General features: G+C 60.4%; 1 protein-coding gene across 1 annotated transcript in view; it reads right to left on the bottom strand.

Moving 5' to 3' along the window:
* Positions 1-125: 125 nt before the first annotated feature.
* Positions 126-21,741, bottom strand: part of Upf1 (UPF1 RNA helicase and ATPase) — a 55,584-nt gene continuing 33,968 nt past the window's right edge. Inside the window, exons 3-24 of the mRNA XM_033759399.1 lie at positions 12,261-12,400; positions 10,971-11,060; positions 9,152-9,319; positions 8,510-8,690; positions 7,394-7,555; positions 6,931-7,048; positions 6,698-6,796; positions 6,432-6,561; positions 6,053-6,331; positions 5,546-5,710; positions 5,353-5,467; positions 4,832-4,975; positions 4,526-4,739; positions 3,245-3,362; positions 2,950-3,106; positions 2,355-2,497; positions 1,723-1,897; positions 1,558-1,639; positions 815-976; positions 507-724; positions 280-402; positions 126-183 (exon numbers count right to left, since the gene is read on the bottom strand). Of these exons, the coding sequence (XP_033615290.1) occupies positions 283-402; positions 507-724; positions 815-976; positions 1,558-1,639; positions 1,723-1,897; positions 2,355-2,497; positions 2,950-3,106; positions 3,245-3,362; positions 4,526-4,739; positions 4,832-4,975; positions 5,353-5,467; positions 5,546-5,710; positions 6,053-6,331; positions 6,432-6,561; positions 6,698-6,796; positions 6,931-7,048; positions 7,394-7,555; positions 8,510-8,690; positions 9,152-9,319; positions 10,971-11,060; positions 12,261-12,400 (3,180 nt within the window). The 3' untranslated portion in view covers positions 126-183; positions 280-282. The remainder of the gene's footprint in view (positions 184-279; positions 403-506; positions 725-814; positions 977-1,557; positions 1,640-1,722; positions 1,898-2,354; positions 2,498-2,949; positions 3,107-3,244; positions 3,363-4,525; positions 4,740-4,831; positions 4,976-5,352; positions 5,468-5,545; positions 5,711-6,052; positions 6,332-6,431; positions 6,562-6,697; positions 6,797-6,930; positions 7,049-7,393; positions 7,556-8,509; positions 8,691-9,151; positions 9,320-10,970; positions 11,061-12,260; positions 12,401-21,741) is intronic.

The raw sequence follows: 21,741 nt of genomic DNA, 5'->3' as shown, positions 1-21,741 counted from the left end.
CCCGCGGGCGCTCGCTCGCTGCTCGGCTCCTCTCCCTCGCTGTTCCTCTCCCTCTCCTGTTGCTCACACAGTGGTGCTTCAGTTTTAGCAGTGGAAAACAGGTATCCATTTATTTTTATTTTTTATTACCCAGAATAAGATGCTGATGCACTAAGCCACAGAGCTTAGCTCTTCCGCCACCACCTGTGTGGGGGGACAGGACAGGTGTCAGGGCACCGTGCACCTCCTGGACCCACGCGCTGCCGTGGAGGGGGACGAGGCCCCACTGGGGACACTTGCCTTCTAGTACTGGGACAGCCCTGTCACCCCGCCGTGCTGGTACGCCCGCTCTCCCTGGTACGTGGAGTCCTGTGATAGTGCCACGTCGATCTGTGATTTAAACTCATCCCCCAGGTAACTGTCCTGAAAGACAAGGCGGGGAGAGCATGGCCGAGGCGTCTGGCCCCGGACAACCAGCTTGGTTCCGTGGCACTGCTGTCCAGGACGGGGCAGGAGTGCGGGCTCACCTGGGACAGCTCAGGCTGGGAGAGGCCAGGCTGACTCATCTGCGAGGGCTGGCTCATGGAGATGTAGCCCTGTGTCAGCGCACCCTGCGAGAAGGGCTGCGATGCCACATCCTGGCTGGCTTGGCTGTTGGGGAGGGTGGTCTGGCTGGGCCCAGGGAGCCCGAAGCGGTTCTTCTGGCGCCCCCCACGACCAGTCTTGCTTTTCGGGGCACCCCGGCCTGAAAAAGAGCAGTCCAGTGACCCACAGTGGCCGGGGCAGCACAGCACGGCACGGGGCACGGGCCCAGGTATCAGTGAGGTGCGCTCACCCGCCGCTGGCCCGTTGGCCTGTCCAAAGTAGCCCGGCGGCGGCATGGGCGGCATGACCAGGTTGAAGGGGATGGGAATGTTCATGGCAGCCACGTGGCTGGGGCCGGCGCTGATCACACCGATCTGGTCGTGGGTCTGGAAGTACATGTTCGAGGGCCGGCCTGCGGGACAAGGCGGGTGGCAGGCATCAGCCCGTGGGGACTGCAACTAGGGACGCCGGTCCCGTCTGCGGCCGGCCTGGCCGACCCCAACACCACCCTCCTGGGGGTTCTGCTGAGAATCTCGGGCCCGACAGGATCCAAAGGCCTCGCATTTGCCAGCAAAGCCCCTTCAGTAGCAAGCTTCTCCACGCTCCATGGGGCCCTGCCAAAAAGTGAGCGAACACTGGGTGTCCCCACGGGGACAGAGACAGGCACATCCCACGCCAGGGCACGGCAGGGAGGACGGGTCCGGGGCAGGCCCAGGACACCTCAGCATCGCTCCCGTTGGGGACCCTGGGGCGTGTGGTCGTGAGTGAACACAACCCAGTGTGAGGCCCACGATGGCCAGCAGGCCCAGGAGGGAAAGCAGATGGCTGGGGCTGCTCTTCGGGCCTGAGCTGCAGCAGGGCCAGGGAGCCGAGGCAGATGTGCAGAGCTGGAAAGGCGCCAAGCCTGGCACCGCGGGGACCACGGGGACCAGCCCTCCAGTTCCCAGCAGGAGCCTGGCCGGGTGTGAACGCCGCCCCCAGCTCGGGACTCACCCTGGCTGCTGCGGTCATACACGGAGCCCGGGATGATGGCCTCTCGGGCGTCGTACATGGCAGTTGTCATGAAGCGGGCCCCCTGCGAAGTCGCGGGCAGGTGAGGAATGTGTCGTGTGAGCAGGAGAGCGCCTTCCCACGCCCGGGGGCCGGGCCCCCCCTCACCGGGTTGATGGTGTTGACCAGCTTGCGCGGCTTGCTGAACTGCATGAGGCTCTCGCGCAGGTTGTTGAGCGGCCCCTCCACCAGCACCTTCTGCTCCTTGTAGTAATTCAGCAGGTGGTTCCACAGCGGCTGCTTCGACAGCGCCTTCGGGTTGCCCACGATGATGACACCGTACCTGCAGGGGTGTGCGGTGCTCAGGCCTGGGGTTCAGACCGGGGGATGCAGGCCGGGCTCGCCCCGGGCCTTGGGCCGGGTACCGTACCTGCAGGGGTGTGCGGTGCTCAGGCCTGGGGTTCAGACCGGGGGATGCAGGCCGAGCTCGCCGCGTGCACCTTGCGCTGGGTGGGTGAGCTTGGGAGGGAAGCACTCGTGCTCGGGGACAGAGCCGCCACAGCTGTGCCTGTGGGCCACCTGACGGGACTGCCGCTGGGAATCGGGGGAACGGGGCCCTGAGCTGGGCCACGGCCCACTCCCTGCCGTACTCTTGAGGGGACAGCTGCTGTCTGCCCACACGGGGGCCACTTCCCTCTCGGGGTCCCTCTTACTGTCAGCAGGACCTGGGCCATCAGCCTCCCTCAGATGACGCCAACGCCCTCTGCTGAGGGCCCGACAGGCGCCCGGTGCCAGCCTACCTAGCTCTGGTCAGGGCCACATTCAGACGCCGGGGGTCGTTCAGAAAGCCGATTCCTTGGTGCTCGTTGGCCCGCACGCAGGACAGGATGATGAAGTCCTTCTCGCGTCCCTGGAAGGCATCCACACTGGCAATCTCCACCTCCTGGAAAGGGCAGCAGTGATCATCAGGGAAGGCTGCCCTCAGCAGATGACGCTGGGCCACCTGCACGTGGCACTCCTGTTGTGCGGTGCCCACTGGTGGCAGATGAGGGATCCATAGCCAGCCGCACACAGTACCCGGGTTCCTCCCCATCCCCGTGATCAAGGATACACACTCAAGTCTGAAAAATGGAAACCACGCCCACAGCCACTCTCAGCCACGGCACATGGGCCCTCTGGGGTCATGCTGTGCCAATTCAGTGCCACCAACTCCTCTGTGCTCCTAACTCTCTGCAAACCGGTCCTGAAAACACCCCAAGGAACCCTGCTTTCCTCTGGCCCTGGACCGAGGAGCCTGGGCTGCCTCACCCCGAGGGCAGGACTGTAGGGTGCCACCCTGCACCCAGCTGGCAGAGCTGCTCCTGTGCACCCTCTGGCGGGCCGCTGCGTGCCCACCTGGTAGAGCTTGGTGTGCAGGGAGCCACTGAACTGCATGTACTGCACCAGGTAGGAGCGCTGGCCCTCGTAGGGCGTGATGATGCCAATCTGGTCAGGCTTGGCGCCAGCCTTCAGCAGCTTGGTGGTGATTTTCTCCACGTTGGCAGCTTCCGTCCTGGGAACGCGGAGCAGGGCGTGAGGGCCCATGGGGGGCCGCATGACAGCCCAGGTCGGGCTGGCGGTGCCCACCACACCCAGGATGTCCTCTTGTCCTTCACTGGGGAGTCACGAGACAGGCGCGGGCTCTGCTCACCGGTTCAGGTAGGACGTGCCCGAGCTGGCGATCTCCTCCTGGCCCTGGGTCACGTAGAAGAACATGGGCTTGTCGGGCTGGGGCCACTGGAAGTCGAAACCCTTCTTCACACGGTCGGCTGCCAGGAGGAAAGGGCACCGCGTCACCTCGAGTCGGCACTTCCAGGGAGCTCCACGCAGGGGACACCCTCCGATGCCCAGCGCCGAGCAGGGCCGTGCAGGGCGGGCAGAGACAGCTCTCTTGACCGTCGGGCCCGGAAGCTGCTCGCTGCAGCATGGGCTACAACACCCCTGGCAGGCTCCAGAATGATCCTGGAGTGCTGCTCTCAGGAGGACTTCATGCTCTTGAAAAGCTGAGGAGCCTCTATATTACTATATTTCAAAACTCAAAACTTCAAAACTCAAAAATGAACCCAGCCAAGAACTGTTCCAGCCCTGGAAGGCTGAGGCAGGAGGGTCACAGGTTCAAGGCTAGTCTGGGCAATTTAGCTAGGAACCAGTGAGACCCTGTCTTGAAGAAAAAAGGGCTGGAGATGTAGCTCGGTGCTATGGCAGGGGCCTCAATCCCCAGTGCTGTACACAGGCACAAAACTTACTACAATTTCTTATGAAAAACCACCAGGCCCCAAGAAGAGGACTGAGAAGTGGGGCCCTGGCATGGCCTGGCAGGTCAGAGCTCTGAGGGCCCTGCTTGTGCCCACCTTGCAGACACAGGCAGGTGGGACAGCTGTGACGCTCATGTTGGGCATGCAGGGTGTCACGCCCTGCGCCCCACACAGCTTCCACTGGTGACCGCTTCCCCACCAACAGCAAGACGAGCCCCTGTCACCGCCGTGGGCTGCAACGCCTACGCCCAGGCACCGAGCTTCCCGTCAGTGTCACCTTCACCCTTGAACCTTCCGGCCTCTCTCTGCTCTGTCTATGGCTCTCACACTAAGGCGCGCTCTTCCTGCCTCAGCCTTCCCAGTCCCAAGTCCCCGAACAATAGGCCCGAGCACAGACAGCCCTGGTAGTTTCTGGAGGCCAGGTGCCAGGTGTCGCAAAGTGGGAAAGCAGCGTGTGTGTCTGTGTCGGGTGCCTCCCAGGAGATGAGGATGATACGCTGGGGCCAGGCCAGCCCTCCTGGCTCTTCCCGGGCATTTCTAACAGTGCACGGTCCCAGCCGCGGAAGGTGAGCAGGGTGGGGTGAGGGTGTCACTATGGGACCTGCAGCCTCGGGCTAGCGTGCCAAGACCGTGCTAGCAGCTGAGGCCCGGCCCGGCCCGCCCACCGAGCCTGTCACCTGCAGTGACGCCATTCTGCAGCGAGCCCTCGTAGAAGATGTTGGACGGGAAGGCGCTGAGCGCGGGGTGCATGCGGTACTGGACCTGCAGGCGAATGGGGCGGATGCCCAGCACCACCAGGCGCTCAAACAGCGACTGTGACAGCCCGGCCTTGGCCGCCTTCTTGCACATCACCACTGGACCCAGCTGGCAGTGGTCGCCCACAAGGATCAGCTGCGGGAGAGGCCACACGTGTTGGGAACCCCGAGACCAAACAGCCCCGCGCCAAGGCAGGGTCCACGCACACACCCGAGCGGCTGGCCCACCTGCTTGGCCCCGAGGACCACGGGAACCATGCACTCAGGCTCTGTGGCCTGGGTGCTCTCGTCGATCAGGATGGAGCGGAACTGCATCTTAGCCAGCCGCGGGTCACCGGCACCCACACAGGTGCAGCAGATGACGTCGGCGTTCTGAGGGGGACAGAGGTGTCAGGCACCACACAGCCAGGGTCCCCAGGTCCCTTCCACACCTCCCTGATGCGGCTGAACAGGCCGTCCTCCCGCACAGTTGCCTAGGGTCAGGAGGCAGTGGCCGGGGCTTTCAGGGCTGCACTCGGGCAGCGTGGGGTCTCCGCACAGTGTGGCCCTGCACCTTGCTGCTTGTGCAGACTCTGGGGCAGCGCCAAGCTGGCAAACCTGCACGAGACCGGAGGCCCCACCCTGGCAGGACAGACCCTTCCAGGCACAACAACCACTGCCGAGGGCCTGGCAGCAGCAGATGCTGCCTGGGAGACCTGGGCGCCCGACCGCCCCCAGGGCCCAGGAAGGCGGCGCAGACTGGGGCTCACCATGAGCAGCTCCCGCTCTGCCGTGCGCTTGAGGGCCCGGTACCGCTTCTCATCGGCAGACGACAGCTCCCCGGTCTCGTCCTTCAGCTGCTGCAGCTTCTGCAGCTCCGGCATGCTGCAGGTACACTCGAGTGAGCCCCAGGCAGCAGCCTGGCCCAGCTGTGTGCCCAGGGCACCCGGCAGCTGCGCCCACCTGTCCATGTTCCTGATCTGGTTGTGCAGGGCCAGGAAGGACACCGGGGAGTCGATGGCCTCACGGCTCTTGGCACAGAGGCGCACGACTTTCAGCCCTGTCTGGTGGATCTTCTCCGTCAGCTGATCCACGGCAATATTGCTAGGGGCACAGACAAGCACGGGCCTGCAAGGAGACAGGCGTCTCAGCATCTGTGCAGAGCCGCCTGACAAAGGCTGGTGGGTGCTGAGGAGCACGGATGAGCCACAAGCCCAGCTTCCGGTCTTCTCCGGGCCCGGTTCCCCCCACATGCTCACCCTCCTGTCCACGCAATGGGGACAGTTCTGAGACGCACACAGGTGGAACAGAATGCAGGCCACACTGACCAGGCTCCACAGCGAGGGCAGCAGGCCTGGCTGTCCCATGGCCAAGTTGAACGCTGGGTGGCACCAGGTCCCTCACAGCCTGGTGACGCCATCATGCGCTTGCCAAACCCACTGTGACCCGCCTCACTCGGGGCCCGCTTACCCGTTGCCCTGCCGAGCCAGGTGGTAGACGATGGTGGCGGACGTGACGGTCTTCCCTGTGCCGGGCGGGCCCTGGATGAGGCTGAGCGGCCGCTGCAGCACGGTCTTCACGGCGTACACCTGCGAGTGATTGAGGTCGGGGAGCCCCTGCGCCGTGAAGCGCTTCGGCAGCTGGCACTTGATGATGACGTCCTCCACCTCGTGGCCCAGCAGCTTGTGGTAGATGTAGCCAGACACCGAGGTCTCGTCCACCGCGAAGGTCTTCAGCGCACTCTGCATCCTGGAGGGAAAGCCCCGGGTGAGGACTGCAGCACGGCCGGCCCCGACCTGATGGCAGGGGTGGCTGCGGTGGACGCAGGGGCGGCGGAGGGCGGAGGCACCTGTCAAACGAGGTCGACTTCCACACGAAGTCCACCTGGAAGTTGTGCGTCACCTCCACGGGGGCACCCACGCTGCTGCGGAGCTCAATGGCGATCTCATCACCGTAATCTGGGCGCTGAGTTAAGTTTGCTTCTTCGTTCAAAGCCGACTCGCCCTTTCCCGGCAGCCCACGTCTGTCTGCTGCCTCCTGCCCACCCCAGGCACCTCGCACACCTGGCTGCCGTTCCCCAGGGCGGAGGGCCCGCCCGGCCTGTGCAGAGGATACTGTCAGGGACCTTGATGACGTGGCCGATGCCCTTCCACAGGGGCGCCAGGTCGCCCTTGTAGCGCAGGCAGATCTCGTCGCCCTGCATGAGCCGCATGTCTGTGAGGAGAGCAGGCGGGTGAGCCCCTACCCCGGCTGCGCTGCACCGCGGACGCAAGCGAGGGACACTGTACAAGGGCAAGCTAAGAATCTTATGCTACTATGGTCACAAGTATTTTAAAACTTAAAATCACCTCTTAACCAAATTATGACTAAATCCTCATTACCAGAGTCAGTCTTGGGCAAAGTGAAGTAGGCGATTCTCTTCTTGTTAAGGCCCAGGTCCCACCTGACCGTGATGTTATCTTGCGTCTGAACACACAGAAAACAAGAGCCCCGTTAGCCGAAGGCTGGCGGCCGTGCAGCAGGACCTGGGCGACAGCCCGCCTCCCGGAGCACATCCCGGCCACAGCTGGCAGCAAGTGTGGCCTGCACAGGGCTTCACCGCAGGACACGAGGGTGCCTGCAGGGAGAAGTGTCGGTGGCCGCCCAGGCCCTGGCACAAGGGCTGGCTCTCAGGCTGTGGATGGAGCCATGAAGCGGACTGCGAGCAACTCCTGCAGACTCCGAAACGACACGCGCTGCTCGGCACTGGCTCCAGTGGGCGGCCAGCCCTTAGCCTAGGAGAGCCACAGTGTGAGGAGGCATCCACGTCACCTGCGACTCCTTCAGCTTCTTGTCGTAGTCAGCCTCCAGCTTGACCAGGGGGCCGAAGATGTTCTGGTACTGGTAGGCGTCTTCGTAGCGCAGCAGCACGTGCTGCGGCTCCTCGTCTACCCCGGGCTTCTCCAGGTCCTCCAGGGTGGCCGAAGGGTTTTCCTGAGAAGAGCAGCACCAAGCTCGGCCCGTTTCTACACGCGTGCAAGAAGTGAGGGCCTGGCAGGGATCAGGTGGACGGAGCGCAAAGCCCCAGGGTCGGGGCAGAGCCCCCTGCTGGCTAGTGACGACCACCCCACAAGGTGCAGGGCCAGCCCTGGTGACCGCAGGGAGCTGGATGCCAGCCTAAAATCAGGCCCACCAGCGTCCCTGCACCGTGGTGACGGCCCCAGCACCTGGGTGAAGCCTACACAGCACAGGGTGTAGCCAGGCAGCTGCGGCAGGGGCTCCCCCAGCCCAGCGCTGTGTCGGCTGCCTGAGCTGGCCCGACACCCTGCTTGTCCCCACTTCCCGGGAAGTGATGCACCAGAAGATGGGACGGTGTCCAGGAGCAGGGAGGTAACCTGGGCAACCGCAAATGCCCTTGGACCAGGACAGACAGATAGTGCCTGAAAACACGGAGTCTGCGCCCAGTACAATTCGGATCCTGACTGAGATTCTGTTTGCCTCCCGGGACCCTCTTCTTTCTCCCTGTTTGCCCGCGATATCTCGCCCCACCTCCTTCCTACAGGGCCCCGATTTGTTCCCTCGGCCTCCATCTGTGGTGCTGGGATGGAACCAGGGCCTGGTGCATGCAGGCAAGCGCTCTGCCACTGAGCTGCAACCACAGTCCCGTTTGTAACCTTACTGAGATATGATCTTACCAAGCTGAACTTGGGATCCTTCTGCCTCAGTCTCTTGAGTAGCCGGGATCACAGGTTCACGCCACCATGAGCAGTGTTCCCTGGGTGTTCCCCTCACACCCGTGGGCTTGCCTGACCGCTGCGTGTCCGCCACTGGACTGTGCCCAAACTTCGCTCTTAGCCCGCACCCTCTCCCAGCAAGAAAACAAAGACTGTGACAGCACAGCCCTGCTGGCCAAGGCCAGGGTCCCAGCAGGGGGTGCTGCCACCTCACCTTCCAGAGCTCCTCCAGCTTGTTGATCTGCTGGGCTGTAATCTGCCGCGCCCGCAGCTGCTCCTGCTCTGAGGGGATCTTGACGAGCCAGGACAGGAAGCAGCGGTCCTGGATCAGGGGCTGCCACTGCGAGCTGTCCCAGTTGATGTCCTTGAGGCTGCTCTGACTGGCACAGGGCTGCCTGCGGAGGCCGAGGGCAGGAGCCCATGAGGACTGTGCCTGCCCCGCAGCGGCCCTGTGCCTGGAGGGGCCATCCCCACACTTGACTAGACGACTGCATTACCTTCACTTGTCACGATACATCGCATCTCCCCACGAAACTGAGCTCTCAAATTTTTTTTTTTTTTGGTACGGGGGATCAAACTTGGGACTGCATTCTGCATTTGCAAAGCAGGCAGCAGAACCACTGAGCTAAACCCCGGCAGGGCTCTCAACTCTTTCTTGTGGGACTGCATTCTGCATTTGCAAAGCAGGCAGCAGAACCACTGAGCTAAACCCCGGCAGGGCTCTCAACTCTTAAAACTCAAAAGAGACTTCGTTTTCAGGGAGTCCTTTTTATGATTTCACCAGAATACACCCCAACGTCATTCCCTGACACCGAGCAGCCTCAGCCCGCACACCCAGCTCCGGCCAGGGCCTCACCTGCACAGCAGGACCACAACAGAGTCAGCTTTGGCGGGGATGAAGCCCAGGAGGAAGACGTTGCGGCAGCCGCAGTTGTAGCACTCCAGGACCGTCTCCCCCAGCGGCCCGTCCTTGTGCAGGGTCACCTCTTTGCATTTGGCCCTCACGAGGTGATTTACAATGTGGCTGAAACCAGGAAATGATAAAGAGTTAACACCGAAGTTTGGCTTTTCACCACTTCCAGTCTTCGGCAGTTGAGTTCCGGTACCATTCACGGTCCATTAGCAGCGGCGGTCACACCTCATCCATCTGGCGTCCCCAAGGAGCGGCCCTGCCTCACCGGCTCCCCGCTGGGTGGAACCCAACCCAACTCCAGCCACTAGGAAGGAAGGCTGCTCGGCGAGGCTCACATGGTTCCTGTGGGTGTCTCCCCCAGTTCCTGCCTTCTGAAATCCAACCTATCGGGCTGCACTTAACCTGTGGCCCCGGCCAAGGCTGTGTTGGGACCATGAGGTTCCCGCCAAGAGGCCCCGTCCTCCTCTCACTACAGTCTTCTGCTGCCGCTTTCCAAATCTTTCGCAGTCACTTCTTCATGGCCCCAGTGTTTACTTCCAGGAGTAACAGCCCCCATTCACTTCAGGACAGGAAACCTGACAACCGAACCCGTTAGAAACCGGAGCCCGGTACAGACCAAGGGGTTCCGGGCTTCACCGCAGACACCCTTTGGGCTGCTGGCTCCTTCTTCACTGCCTGGGGATGTGGCCAGGACACAGCTCACCCTGCACCGAGGCCACACTTGGGAAGTCCTGTAGGCCACCCCTGGGCCTCCTTGTAGCGCCTCCTTTCTGCTTGGAAACCCCTGCCCTCACAAGCTCTGACTCCAGGGCCCCACGGAGCCCTCTGCGCCCTGACCAGGGAGGGCTGCGCCCAGCACTGCAGCGCCGCCTCTCCCTGGAGGCCCTCTTCACTTCCCTGTTCTTGGCTGTACTGACCGGACGCCAGGGTTGCCAGCTAAGAGGAGTGTGACTTAACTGCTTTCCCTACACGAGAGGAAATCGTGCCAACAAAGCAACATTTAAATCATCCAGAATATTCTGAACAGGCACTGGAGGCTCGGTTACTGTTCAAGACATCGGTCCCCTCTTTGCCTGCTGGGATGACACGAGGCTGACCCTCTCTGGCCGCATCCCTCTGTGGGCAGAGGAGGCCTGGGGCTCTGTACAAATGTGCCTACTATGCTGTTTTTGTCACTTTCTCTCCTCAGACTATTCCGCTGCCTTGCTGGCCATGGGGTGCCCGGGACCTGCAGCCCCTGTTCCACCAATGCAGCCTGGGAGTGGGCCCTCCCATGGCCCTGCAGCCCAGAGGGTCTCGCGGGGCAGCGGGGTCAGGTCCCGGAAGACGCAGTGACCCCACCACAGCCGCTGCCGACCAGCAGTCGGAAGGGAGGCCCTGCACCAACGAGCGTCAGGCAAACCTAACGTAAGCGTAAGGCTCAGGACCCCGGTGCCGGGACACCCTGGGGACAGCCGGGCAAGCCCACGGACCGGGATGGGACCGGCGTGCCACACTCATCTCGCAGGGACGAGTAAACACTGGAAGAAGAATTAAGCCAAGCCTCCTTGCACGATAAAAGAACCACAGAGAATAAATCAAGGGTAAATACATTAAGGCATTCACACACCACCATCTGTTTCAAGTTAAACCAGTCACAGGGAAGAAAAAACCCAGGTTTGTTAGCATGATTTTCTATTGCGCTTCACTTCAACATTTCCATAATTTACACACAAGTCCGAGCACACACTGATTAAAGACACATGCACGCTTGATTGTCTACCTGCCAGAAGTATTTCCACGGCCGTTGCAGAACCACTTCTTGCTGGTGTTACAGTAAACCACGCAGGCAGGATCGTGTATTCCACAGTAACTAAAAAGTCCAAACATCAACAGTTAAAGCTGGAAGATTGCTCTCTGGTTTTAATTTGGCAGAATGTAAAATTCCTTCCTCTTACAACATTTTTAAGTTTTTCATTAAACACATACTCAAACCCAACAACCCCAGTCACAGAGTCACGCGGGCTAACTGCGCATGCACGCGCCTCCTAACCCAAGAAGCCCGGGTGCTGGGTGGAGCACCAGCCCGGCCCAGAAGAGTCACACCCCAAGGCGATTCCAGTCCCTTGCCAGCCCCAAGCTTCAGGCAAGGGCCTCCAGCAGCAAGGCCGCTCGCAGAGCTGGTCTCCAGCAGAGGGCGCCATGCTCCAGGGAACAGAGTGAAGGCCCTCAGGCTAGGAGCACCTCCAGAGGGGTTTTCTGAAAATGGATAAGATGGTGCAAACACTGGCTCTCCAACAGCTCTGCTCGGGTAGAAGCCAAGACTGTCTGCACTAGAACACACTCGGGCTAGGACCCCCAGCTCGCATCCCCACCCCAAGAGGGAGAGGGAGGAACCCCTCACTGTGCAGCAGAGCCCCACCCCACCCGAGCTCCCTGGGCAATTTCTCAGCATCTCTCTGCGCGCAGCAGAAACACTGCCACACAGGAGAAAACACTCGCCAACCACAGCACGAACACAGAGCTCACAGACGACAAGTCGCCCAGAAAGCAGGGGAAGAGCGGTCATCTACCCCGGAGAGCCGGCCAGCAAGCAGCCAGACGGGACAGCCCGGGGGACACATCACAAGGGCTGCGTGCCTCGGCCGGGCACCCTCGCCAAGCTGGGCCCCCGGTTGCCCCACTGGCCAGGTGCCCTGAGCAAAATGCTTTCATCTCTTTTGGCCTCAATTCCTTCGTGTGAGAGGAATAAAAAAGCCCAAAGGAGCCCAGATGGAAGGAGTAGAAGGGGCGAGGTCCAAATTTGGTCAACACGCGGGTCTGTGCAGGACGGGCCCCGCCGCCCCAGAGGAAGCGCCTCCCGCATCTCTGGCCACCCCGCTGCCCGGCCCAGGCCCCAGCGGCCGTGAGCAGAGCGCCTCTCCAGCCCAGGGGAAGTGCACCCGGCCGGGTGAACCAAGGGTGTCAGAGGGTGCGGAGCCCAGCAACAGGGACACAGCGGGCAATTTTCCCGCATCTAAGCCAGAGCGAGGGCGCTGCCCACGTGTGGCAGGGGCTGGCCCCACCCGCCCACCTGCATGCGTGGATGGGGAGGTCCTTCGTGTAGTAGGTGTCTTCTTCGTCTTCTTCGAAGTTCAGCTCGGCCAGCAGCTGGCTGGTCTTGGCCACGCTGTCATCCACCGCGCCATTCTGCAGGATGCCCTCAGGGCCAACCTGGGGGGAAGCAGTGTCACCTGCAGGGGCCCAGGCACATGGCCTCCCCAGCACATCCCACGCAGCAGCCTCCTGTGATGGCGGGGACCCCGCCCCACTACTGTACACTGGGTCTGGGCCCCCAGCCCGAGGCCCACGACAGGGTGATGAGGGAAATGCTCGCTTCCTGGCCTGCGGGCCAAAGCAGCACGGCAATTTTTAATAAGCCCACATCAGCACCCCAGTGGCACCACCTGCAGCCACCAACACTCCGGGCACGAGCCTCACACACAGCAGTGGGAGGTGGCACAAAGGACCATGTACAGAGCCCTGCGAGTGTGCAAGACACCAGCACAGAGCACACCACCCGGGACACACGGCCCCACTGGGCGGGGAAGCAGGGGCCACGGCCTCACACTCCGCAGCCAGCAGCTCGCGCCATCACAGGTGACGAGTAACACAGCAGAGACACAAGGTACAGGGCAGGCAGCAGGGCCCATGTGCTGGACCCTCCGCCCTGCCTGCCCTGACTGTCCCGCTGCTGGGAGACCCCAGGGCCAGGGCTTCTCCAGGGCTCTGCAGCTGCTGGGGCACGAGGGCTGGTGGGAGTCCCGTCTGCACCGTGCCCAGCCCATACCGAAACACCCACTGTGGCCTGGCATCGCTTTAACACACTTTTCTTAGGGGGTGGCTGCTGGGTTAACTGCACTCTTCAATGAAAATATTTTCTTTTCCAGAGGGAAGACCAAAATCAACGTTTGGATCTCTTTTTTCAGTACCAGGGATTGATTCAATCCAGGGTCCTATGAGCTATACCCTTAACCCTTTGTATTTTAGGACAGGGTCTCAGAGCGGTTCGGGCTGGCCTTGAACTTAGAACCCCCTTGCCTCAGCCTCCGAGGAGCTAGGATTACAGACGTGCACCTCCACACTGGGGCATCCTAATCATTCCTGCATTTCAGGGGCATTTTCCCACATCTCCAGAACTGTCTCACACTGCAAAGCTGAAACTGCCCCCACCGACCTACTCTCCCCAGCCCTGCCCACCGCCCATCCTCTGGACCTGCTCCACGTGGGGTCACACAGCCCTGTGCTGCTTGCTGAGTGGTGTCCACACCACAGGTGTTTGAAATGCCTGCAGGCCAGGCACTGCTCTGCCAGGTCTCCGCTACCTGCGACAGTGCAGGGCTCTGTGGGGACACCTCCCGCTGTGCATCCCAGTCCTCCCTGAGACACGGGTCCTCAGGGGCCTCTCAAGCTGTCCCAGTAGACAGAGGTTCCTGTGGTCCCTGCTGCCTGAGCAGGGCAGTCAGTCGCCAGTCTGAGGCCAGCTCCACGGTGAGGCCTGCAGCGTGTGCAGGCCCTGTCACTGATGCCCCATCACCCTCGGACCAGCGCTGACGGCCCCTCCCAAACCCTCCCGAACAGGCCATGTGCTCCCGAGAGGCGCTGCCCCGGCCTTCGCCTCCTCCAAGCGCGCAGACCGGCTCAGCAGTGTGCACCTGGCTGAGGTACCGCACGGCAGCAGGAATGAGTTCAGCCTGAGCAGGGAGCAGCCTGCGGCCACCCTGCCACACCAGCTTGGAGTGGGCTCTGCATCCCACAGCCGCCATCACTTCCTGTCCCCCAGTGTCTAGCATGCTTCTGTTGGGGACAGTCCCACTTCTGGGCGGGCACCCTCCACGCGGCCGTGCTCGGGGTCTGAGGAGGGAGAAACAGCCTTGGTGGCACCTGGAGCACCAGGGGCCCGGAGGTGGAGCGAGACAGCCGAGAGCCCTGGGCTCCTTCTGCCCAGAGGTGCACGGGCTGGAAATCTGAGCAGAGGACGGGCTGCTGGCATGACACCAACAGGAAACCCCATCTGCTCTGGGGCTTCGGGAGACAGCACCACAGGGACAGAGGGATGTGAAGTCAGGTGCTCTCTCTCAGGGCTGCAGAGAAGATTCCTAACCTCAGGCCCGGTGGGGACTCTGCACATGCGCACACCCTGCAGCTGGGATCTGGCCACACTGCCAGTGACTTTTTTTTTTTTTTTTTTTTTTTTTTTTTTTTTTTTTTTTTTTTTTTTTTTTTTGAGACAAGATCTCACTGTGTAGCCCTGGCTGGCCTCGAACTCACAGTGACCCTTCCTGCCTCAGCCTCCTGAGTGCACCATCATGCCTGGCTATGAGCTGACTTCTATAGCTGGACTATTAGCCCTCCCTCCACTCTTGACAGGCTGGCCCCGAAATAAGAGCACTAAGTAAGTTTAAAGAGCACTAAGGGAAAGTACTCTGCACAGAGGAGGTCGCTGACCCAGGCCAGCTGACCAGAAGGTGAAGAGAGGCAGCAGGGCCTTCTGCAGCCACCTGCCTTGACCCAACCAGACCAGACCTGGCCAGACCCTAATGGAGCCCAGGAACCAGTCTGCATGCCCTCTGCTCCAGACACAGCCTGAGAGCAACAAGTCCTGCTGTGCAGCCCACAAGGGCCAGGCCAGGTGGCTAAGTCCGCAGTCCAGCTCCAACAGAAACTGCAAGGTCCACCTAGGCCCTCGAGTTGCTGAAGGCCTGGAGGAGCGTCCTGCCAGACAGTGACTTTCGGACACTGCCAAACACTATTGAATCCAGCCATGTGTGAGTGCGGCATGGAGAGGAATCACTTCATTCCCACAGAGGAGGGGGGGCGGTCAGCCTCAACTGTGTAGGGAGGCCCTGTCTCAAAGAAAAAAGCAAACAAACAAAAAAAACTACCCACTCCGACAAAGGAAAAGCACAAAATGCAAAAATCACCCCTGAATGTGCTGGTATAAACTCTCAGGCCACAGACTCCTGCAACCTCATACACACTGCAATGCTCAGCCTCAGCCTGTGCCAGCGCCCCAGGACCTTTGCACTTGCTGCCCCGTGGCCTCAGCCTGGCTGGCCTGATGTCCACCAAGCTCTTGGTCCACAGAACACATCCCAGGCAGGCCCTCCCCATCCTGCTCTCTGCTGTCAGCCAGGAGACTCCACCAGTGTTGACTACATAAATGTGTCTCCTCTCCTAAAACCCAAGGCTGAGATGCAGTGACTCACCGTGTATTCTCCAGCGTGGGACTGAACTGCAAGCATGGGGGCCGCACACAATCCTGGCGCTTCCCCAGCTCTTTATTCTGGAAAACCCCGACCCTGCACACACCTTCACCTAATGGCGGCACCGCTGTCCAACTGCTCTGCTCCTCCTCCCAGCCCCAGGTCACCCGGGACGGGACGCACAGCCTCTTCAGGACCTCCACGTCTCACTGACACAAGCACTTCCCGGCTCCCTGATCATGTCCTTAGAGATCTCACACGAGCCTCCTCACCTCATCTGTGAACCACAGGGATGCCCTGGGCTCTGCCTGTTATCAAACTACAGAAGAGGCGACTTCATACTTCCTGCCCAACAGAGTGGTCCCTGACTGAGTTCTGCCTGCCACATTACTTCTACACAAAAGCAGCTCACCCATCAGCTGTGTGGAACCACGGCCCCACTCTGTGCACGCTCTGAGCCTGCCCTGCAGCTCCTAGCAACCTCTCACGGCCCTGGGACCAGCCACTCCAAGACGAAGCCACCTCAGCTGCAGGGCTGCAGGGCTGCAGGGCAGGCCTCGGTCCTGAGGAAGGCTTCTCCCAGCACTGCTCAGAACAGACCCCACTCCGCAGCATGAGAGGACGGGGGAGGGGCTGCTGTGGAAGGGGACCCAGGGACACAGGGGTGCCTGCCACATTGGACCCCTGTGGGCCCCACATACGGATGACCCCCAGAGATCACCACTGAGGATGCCCGTCTGACAGCAGTGCCCCCAAGGAGGGAACACGCTCTTTTACTTCTAGAATGTGAGCTGTACACTGCAGGGCAAAAGCACTGAGTATCGCTACTTCAGCTACTTCAGGAGGTCTGACCTGGAGGGCAGGGTGCAAGACACACAGAGCCTGCTTTCAAAACCCATCACCAAACCTGGCATGCTGGCCCACATCTGGGACCTCAGCACTCTGGGAGGCTGAGGAAGGAGGACACCAAGCTCAAGCCTAGCCTGGAAAACTTAGCAAGACCTTGTCTCTGAATAAATGATTAAATAAAAATGCCTGGAGATGTAGCTCTGTGCAAAGGACCTGGGTTCAATCCTCAGTTCCATCCCTGGTACAAGAAAGAAATGAGGGCGTAGAGGAGAGGAAAAGAGAAAGAAGGAAAGAAAAGAAAGCAAGTAAAACCAGAGGAGAGAAACACCTTCACAACTGCTACATGGAAAAGACCAACCTACAGGGTTTGTGCGTTCTGCGTTAGAGAGCTCATCCTCAGTGTTTTCACAGGAGGAGGCGGTGGCGGCACAAGGCCCAGGATCTGTGTCACTCTGCGGATTCATATTCTCAAAAGGAAGCAGCAGCGCAGTAGAGCAGAGTGGCTCTGAGCCGAGGGCCAGGGTCCTTGTCCCCGGCCGCTGAGGTCCAGTGCTCTGCACTCTGTACTGCTGATGTGGAAGGACGGGCCGCCCTGGCCTAGGTGATGTGAGTCACTTGCCTGTCAATGCAGCAGCTGGGCAACAGGCAGGGGTCCTGAAGGCCGGCCTGGTCCCCAGCTCCCAAGCCGCTGTATGACCGACACACACAGAAAGGCACCGTCTGCTGCCAGCCAGCAACGTGATCTCAGGACCCAGCAGCACTCCCAGCACAGGAGGACGCCCAAATCTGCTCTCTGAGGAAAGCTCTCCGCCCAGGAAGAGTCCAAGACCATATGCTGTGTGAGGGCAGAGCTGTGAAAAGTCACCACCTTGGCCGCACCGCCAACCCCGGCTCTGGGTCCCCCAGGACAGCCACAGCTGGACTGTCTGGGCCACGAAGAGCCACAGCCCACAGCAGCAATGGCGCACTGCCCCCTAGTAGGGAATGGCAAACCCGAACATGCTCCTCCAGCTTGCACACAGGCTGCCCGACCAGGGGGACCGGCTCAGTCTGGGGGCCCCTGCTCTGGTCGCACCCGCTGCGGAGGTGGCACGTGGCCCTCCACCCTCCACGCCCCGCACTCTGCCAGCTGCAGTCCTTTCCTCCCCAGGCCCCGGCCCCGCTCACCCAGCACGCGCACCGCAACAATGCCAGGGCAGCTAGGCACAAAGGCCCTCACGGAGTGGCCACTCCCTGCTCTGGGTCCATGAGGCTCCCAAGCCCCACACCCTGAGTCCTCACTGCACCCAGTGGGGTGGCCATGCAGTCTCCACAGCACGCAGCCGTGCGGATGGCACACATGAGGGGAGTCACCACAGTCGGGTCCACGAGGGCTGAGCCCCCACCTACCCCTGGGGACAGATCTCTCTCACGGGGCCCACAGCACAACACCAGAGCTGTGGCAATGCAGCGGCAGAGCCAGGAAGCCAAGGCAGAGAGGAGGGAGGCGAGGGAAGAGAAATCAAAGAGCTGGCCACCGGCAGTGGGTGCACAACTCTGGGAATTTACTTAGAAAACGACCTGTAGGGCACAGGATTTAGATCAGTGGCTCCGCCTCCTGCTTTGCAAGTGCAGGGACCCAGGTTTGATCCCCGGTACCAAAAACAAACAAACAAACAAAAAACGACCTTCACATTGTAAACAAGAGGGTCCCACGGTAGGACGGTGAAGCAGCAATGAGAAGTGTGTGCTCCACTCCGCTTTGGAGGGAGATCTGTCAGCAATGCCGCCGCTCCCGTCCTGCTGAACCCGAGACACAAAACGGGATGAGACCTGAGGCCCTGGCTCCTGTCCCCTCTCCCAGGTGCCACAGCCGAGGGCCGAGCCGCTCTGCTCACCTGAGGGAACTCTCAGAGGGCCTGGCAGGGCGCTCACCGCCGAGGGCCACTTTCCGTACGTGCTTCAGCTTAAGGGGAAAGGCCAGCCCAAGTGTGCTCTCTGACAAAAGGACTGGGAGGAAACGCACACGGAGAGTGGCGCAGCTGGGCAGGGGCTCTACAGGGACAACGGGTGGCCAGGAGCTTCTGCGAGAGAGAACACGCTCGAGCACAAGGGAGCAGCTCGGCCTTGCCGAGGAAAATCTGAGCACCGGGAGCAAGGAACACGCGGCACAGGATGGGAGTCTCCCTGCTGACCTGCCGCCCACCTCAGGTGACAGCAGGGCGGCAGCTGGGCCTTCACAAAGACGGAACCGCCGGGACGGGCACGGGGCGTAGCGGTGTCCCAGGGGAATCCCTGTGGCCGTCCCACTGCAGGGCTCTGACACACAGGTGGAGTGCATTCACAGCACACAACTGACAGCAACCCCACAGCAACCCGATGTGTTCCGACACAGGTCCACACCGGCCCCGCCCTCCCCAGGGGAAGCAGGGCCTCCAGGACCGGGGCACTCAAAAGGACACCGTTGTCCACAGGCTCCCCCCACTGAGTATTTTCTGAGCTGCACCGTGTCAGTGAGCACGCCTGCAGCTCAACCCTCTCTGTCACCAGCCAGTGTGCCCTCCGTCCTTCACCCGAACTCCGCCGTTTGGAGAATCCTGGGTGTCAGCAATGGTCAGGAGGAAATATTCCAACTGGGCAGCCCAAAAGGTCTGTTACCCCAGCCATCACCAAGGCATCTCACTTTGGAAGGAGAGGGGCCCAGGAAAGGGTGGACACTCAGAGATGACTATACCAGCATCTTCCTCCACGTCTCCAGGCTGATAACCGCCCGCTTTATCTCATACCAAGAAAACGAGGGTTACACCAACCATCCAGGTCGGCAAGAATCAGCCCCACTTGGTCCTCCCATCCAGGTGGCACACATATTCTGCCTTTCAACAGACTTTAAGGTAAAATCCACTCTGTAAAACTGGTACGGGCAGAACCGGCACCAGGACTGGCCAGACCCTGGAGAACATCACAGTGCTCGCTCCTCAAAAGCTTAGCTGCAAAGAGGCCGCAGGACCTGTGATGTCACCATAGACATCTGCACAGCCATTCCAACATCCCTGTTCACAGCAGGCAAAGGGCGAACAGCCCAAACGGCCATCAACAGGCCCGTCTTCATGATGGAATAGTACTTAGTCACGAAAAGGAACTACAATATGGATGAACTCTGAAAACATCAGACCAAAAAACAGAAAGAAGGCAGCCAAACCCAGGGCTGAGGGTGCAGCTCAGTGGCAAAGTGCTTGCCCACAGCATGCATGCACCTGAGTTTCACCCTCTACACACACACACAAAAGCCAGGTACCCAAAGCCCAGCATGACCCTCAGATATGAAACGTCCAGAAGAAGCATACCTACAGAAACAATGTTAAAGATCAGTGGAGGCCTGGGTTCGGGGAGGGAGAACTAAGGGACTAAGAGCTACAGTTTCTCTCTCAAAGTTCTAGAAATGATCTCGGTGAGGGCGGTTCAACTCTGAAACCACTAACAGCCCCTGACTTGCAAAATCTACACGTGTGTTTTGTAGGGTACATGAATTCGATTTCAACACTGCTGCGAAACCGAAGGGACTGCCCTTGAGAGCTGACAGCTGCTCACCCAACAGGGAAAAGTCAAACGGCAAGGCAGGAGCGGAGTCTTCCTGGTGGTTACACAGCCGCCCTGAGGACAAACAAGGAAGATCCTCCGGATGCTTTACACAGCCAGTGCCACCAGCTGGCACTCGGGGTGATCAAGTCTCTCCCACTTTCTAGGTATAGTCACCACCTTTCCTGCCCCCAGTTCAGATCCTTCCCCCGAAACACGCGGATGACAGACTCCGCTTCCCCAAGCAGAGTTCAGCTAGGCCACAGGTGGGCGAGCCATCAGGGCTGGTTAAAAGTACAGCAGGACTCACCGTCCAGTGTCTTGAGAACTCACTGCCATGCTCACCTCCAGGGAGGTCTCCACACTGATTCCTACAGCTCAGCTTCAGGCGCAGGAAAGGGAGTGGATTCTTTTTCAACTCCAAGAGAAAGGCACGCAGCACCCCGCATTAATCGCCAACAGGACGCAGCAGAACTCACGGCAGGTTTGTTGTGTTACATGAGCTATAGCCACAAGGACTCACACACAATGAAACCCTTACGTTCCCCTCGCCCCACCCCAGCTGCCCTGCATCACAGCTCAGCGCGGCTGCTGGGCTCAGAAGCCCTGAGCCTGAGCCTTCAGACTCTCACTGAACACAATTTGCACCCAGCAAGGTCTGTCTGGCCTTATCCGCTCGTGGATATCTGCTGGTGGAACTGATATTCTCACGTTTAAAAGGGACAAAACCCTAACTGCCACCCCCCAGTTTTTAAGCTGGGGAAGCAGAGAGGTCTACAAAGCAGAGAAACTACAAGGAGGCGGGGCCTGCGCAGCTGGACCACATCTCCAGGCAAACTCACTGCCGATCTCCATTCGCCAAATGTAAATAAAACTGAAAAAGAAAAACCCAGACACGTACACCTGCTCTCCTCGATGCCCCAACCCGGCAAGCTCTCCATTTTAAGGAATCTGGGGTTAGAATGAGTCAAATGTTTTCTCCCTCGAGTAGGGGCTAAAAGAAAGCCAAAGTGGGTGGCCTACCCTCAGAAGTGACTCAACCACCTAGTATGTAGGCTCCACGCACCCCAGGACAGTGCCTGAGCTCACTCTGGCTGGGGACGGGGTGGCTCCCCCGGCCTCAGAGCACAAGGAGACACCAAGGGACACCTGACAGGCTGAGTCCGGAAATCTCCTCTCAGCAGAAAACTCACAAAAACCTTGCCAGCACCAAGCAAGCCTCGTGAGGGCCATCAGATCTGGAAGGTGACAGCCACGCTGCCTAGGACTCCAGGGCCAGGCCTGAACCAGCCCCCTCCCACAGCCCAGGCAGGAACCCAGGCCCAGGCCCAGGATGCGCGCCTGGTAATCCTCACCACCCAAACGCGGATTTCAAATCCCTCAACGGCCTTCACTTAGCAACCTCATCATTCACAGTTAAGTTTCCAACGTGGCACGCTCATTTTTATAAAACCACTACCGCTGCCCCACTGAAGGAACAAACTCAAACCCAACTTTTCCACAACAGGGGACAGGGCTGGAGAGTTACGTAACTGGTCGGTTTCAGCAACAGGCAACAAACCCAAGGAGGAAAAACAAAACGCAACCTGCTCCTGAATCATCTCAGTAGCCCGTGAGCGTGTGGCTCATCCACGCGAGGCAAAAACCCGTCTTTACTGCCAGAACCTGGCCCTCCGCGAGCCAGAGTTCCCAGGCCAAACAGACTGGACCCCGGGCGGCCCCTGTGCCTCAAGGGGGGACCGGGGTCGCACAGAGAACGCGATCGCAACGGGGAAAGCGGGCGGACTGGCTTGGCCAGAGGCGAGACCCGGCAGGAGCAGTCCCGGCGCAAAGCGCAGAGAAACTCGGGACCAGGTCACCTCGGGCGGGCCGGGAGGGAGGGAGAGAGCGCGCGCAGGGCAGGGC

Source organism: Fukomys damarensis, unplaced genomic scaffold (genome assembly GCF_012274545.1).
Source record: "Fukomys damarensis isolate Sample0158 unplaced genomic scaffold, DMR_v1.0_HiC HiC_scaffold_37, whole genome shotgun sequence".
NCBI classification, from domain to species: domain Eukaryota; kingdom Metazoa; phylum Chordata; class Mammalia; order Rodentia; family Bathyergidae; genus Fukomys; species Fukomys damarensis.
Note: the sequence above shows the minus strand (reverse complement) of the source record. Positions and strands in the feature narration are given on the sequence as shown.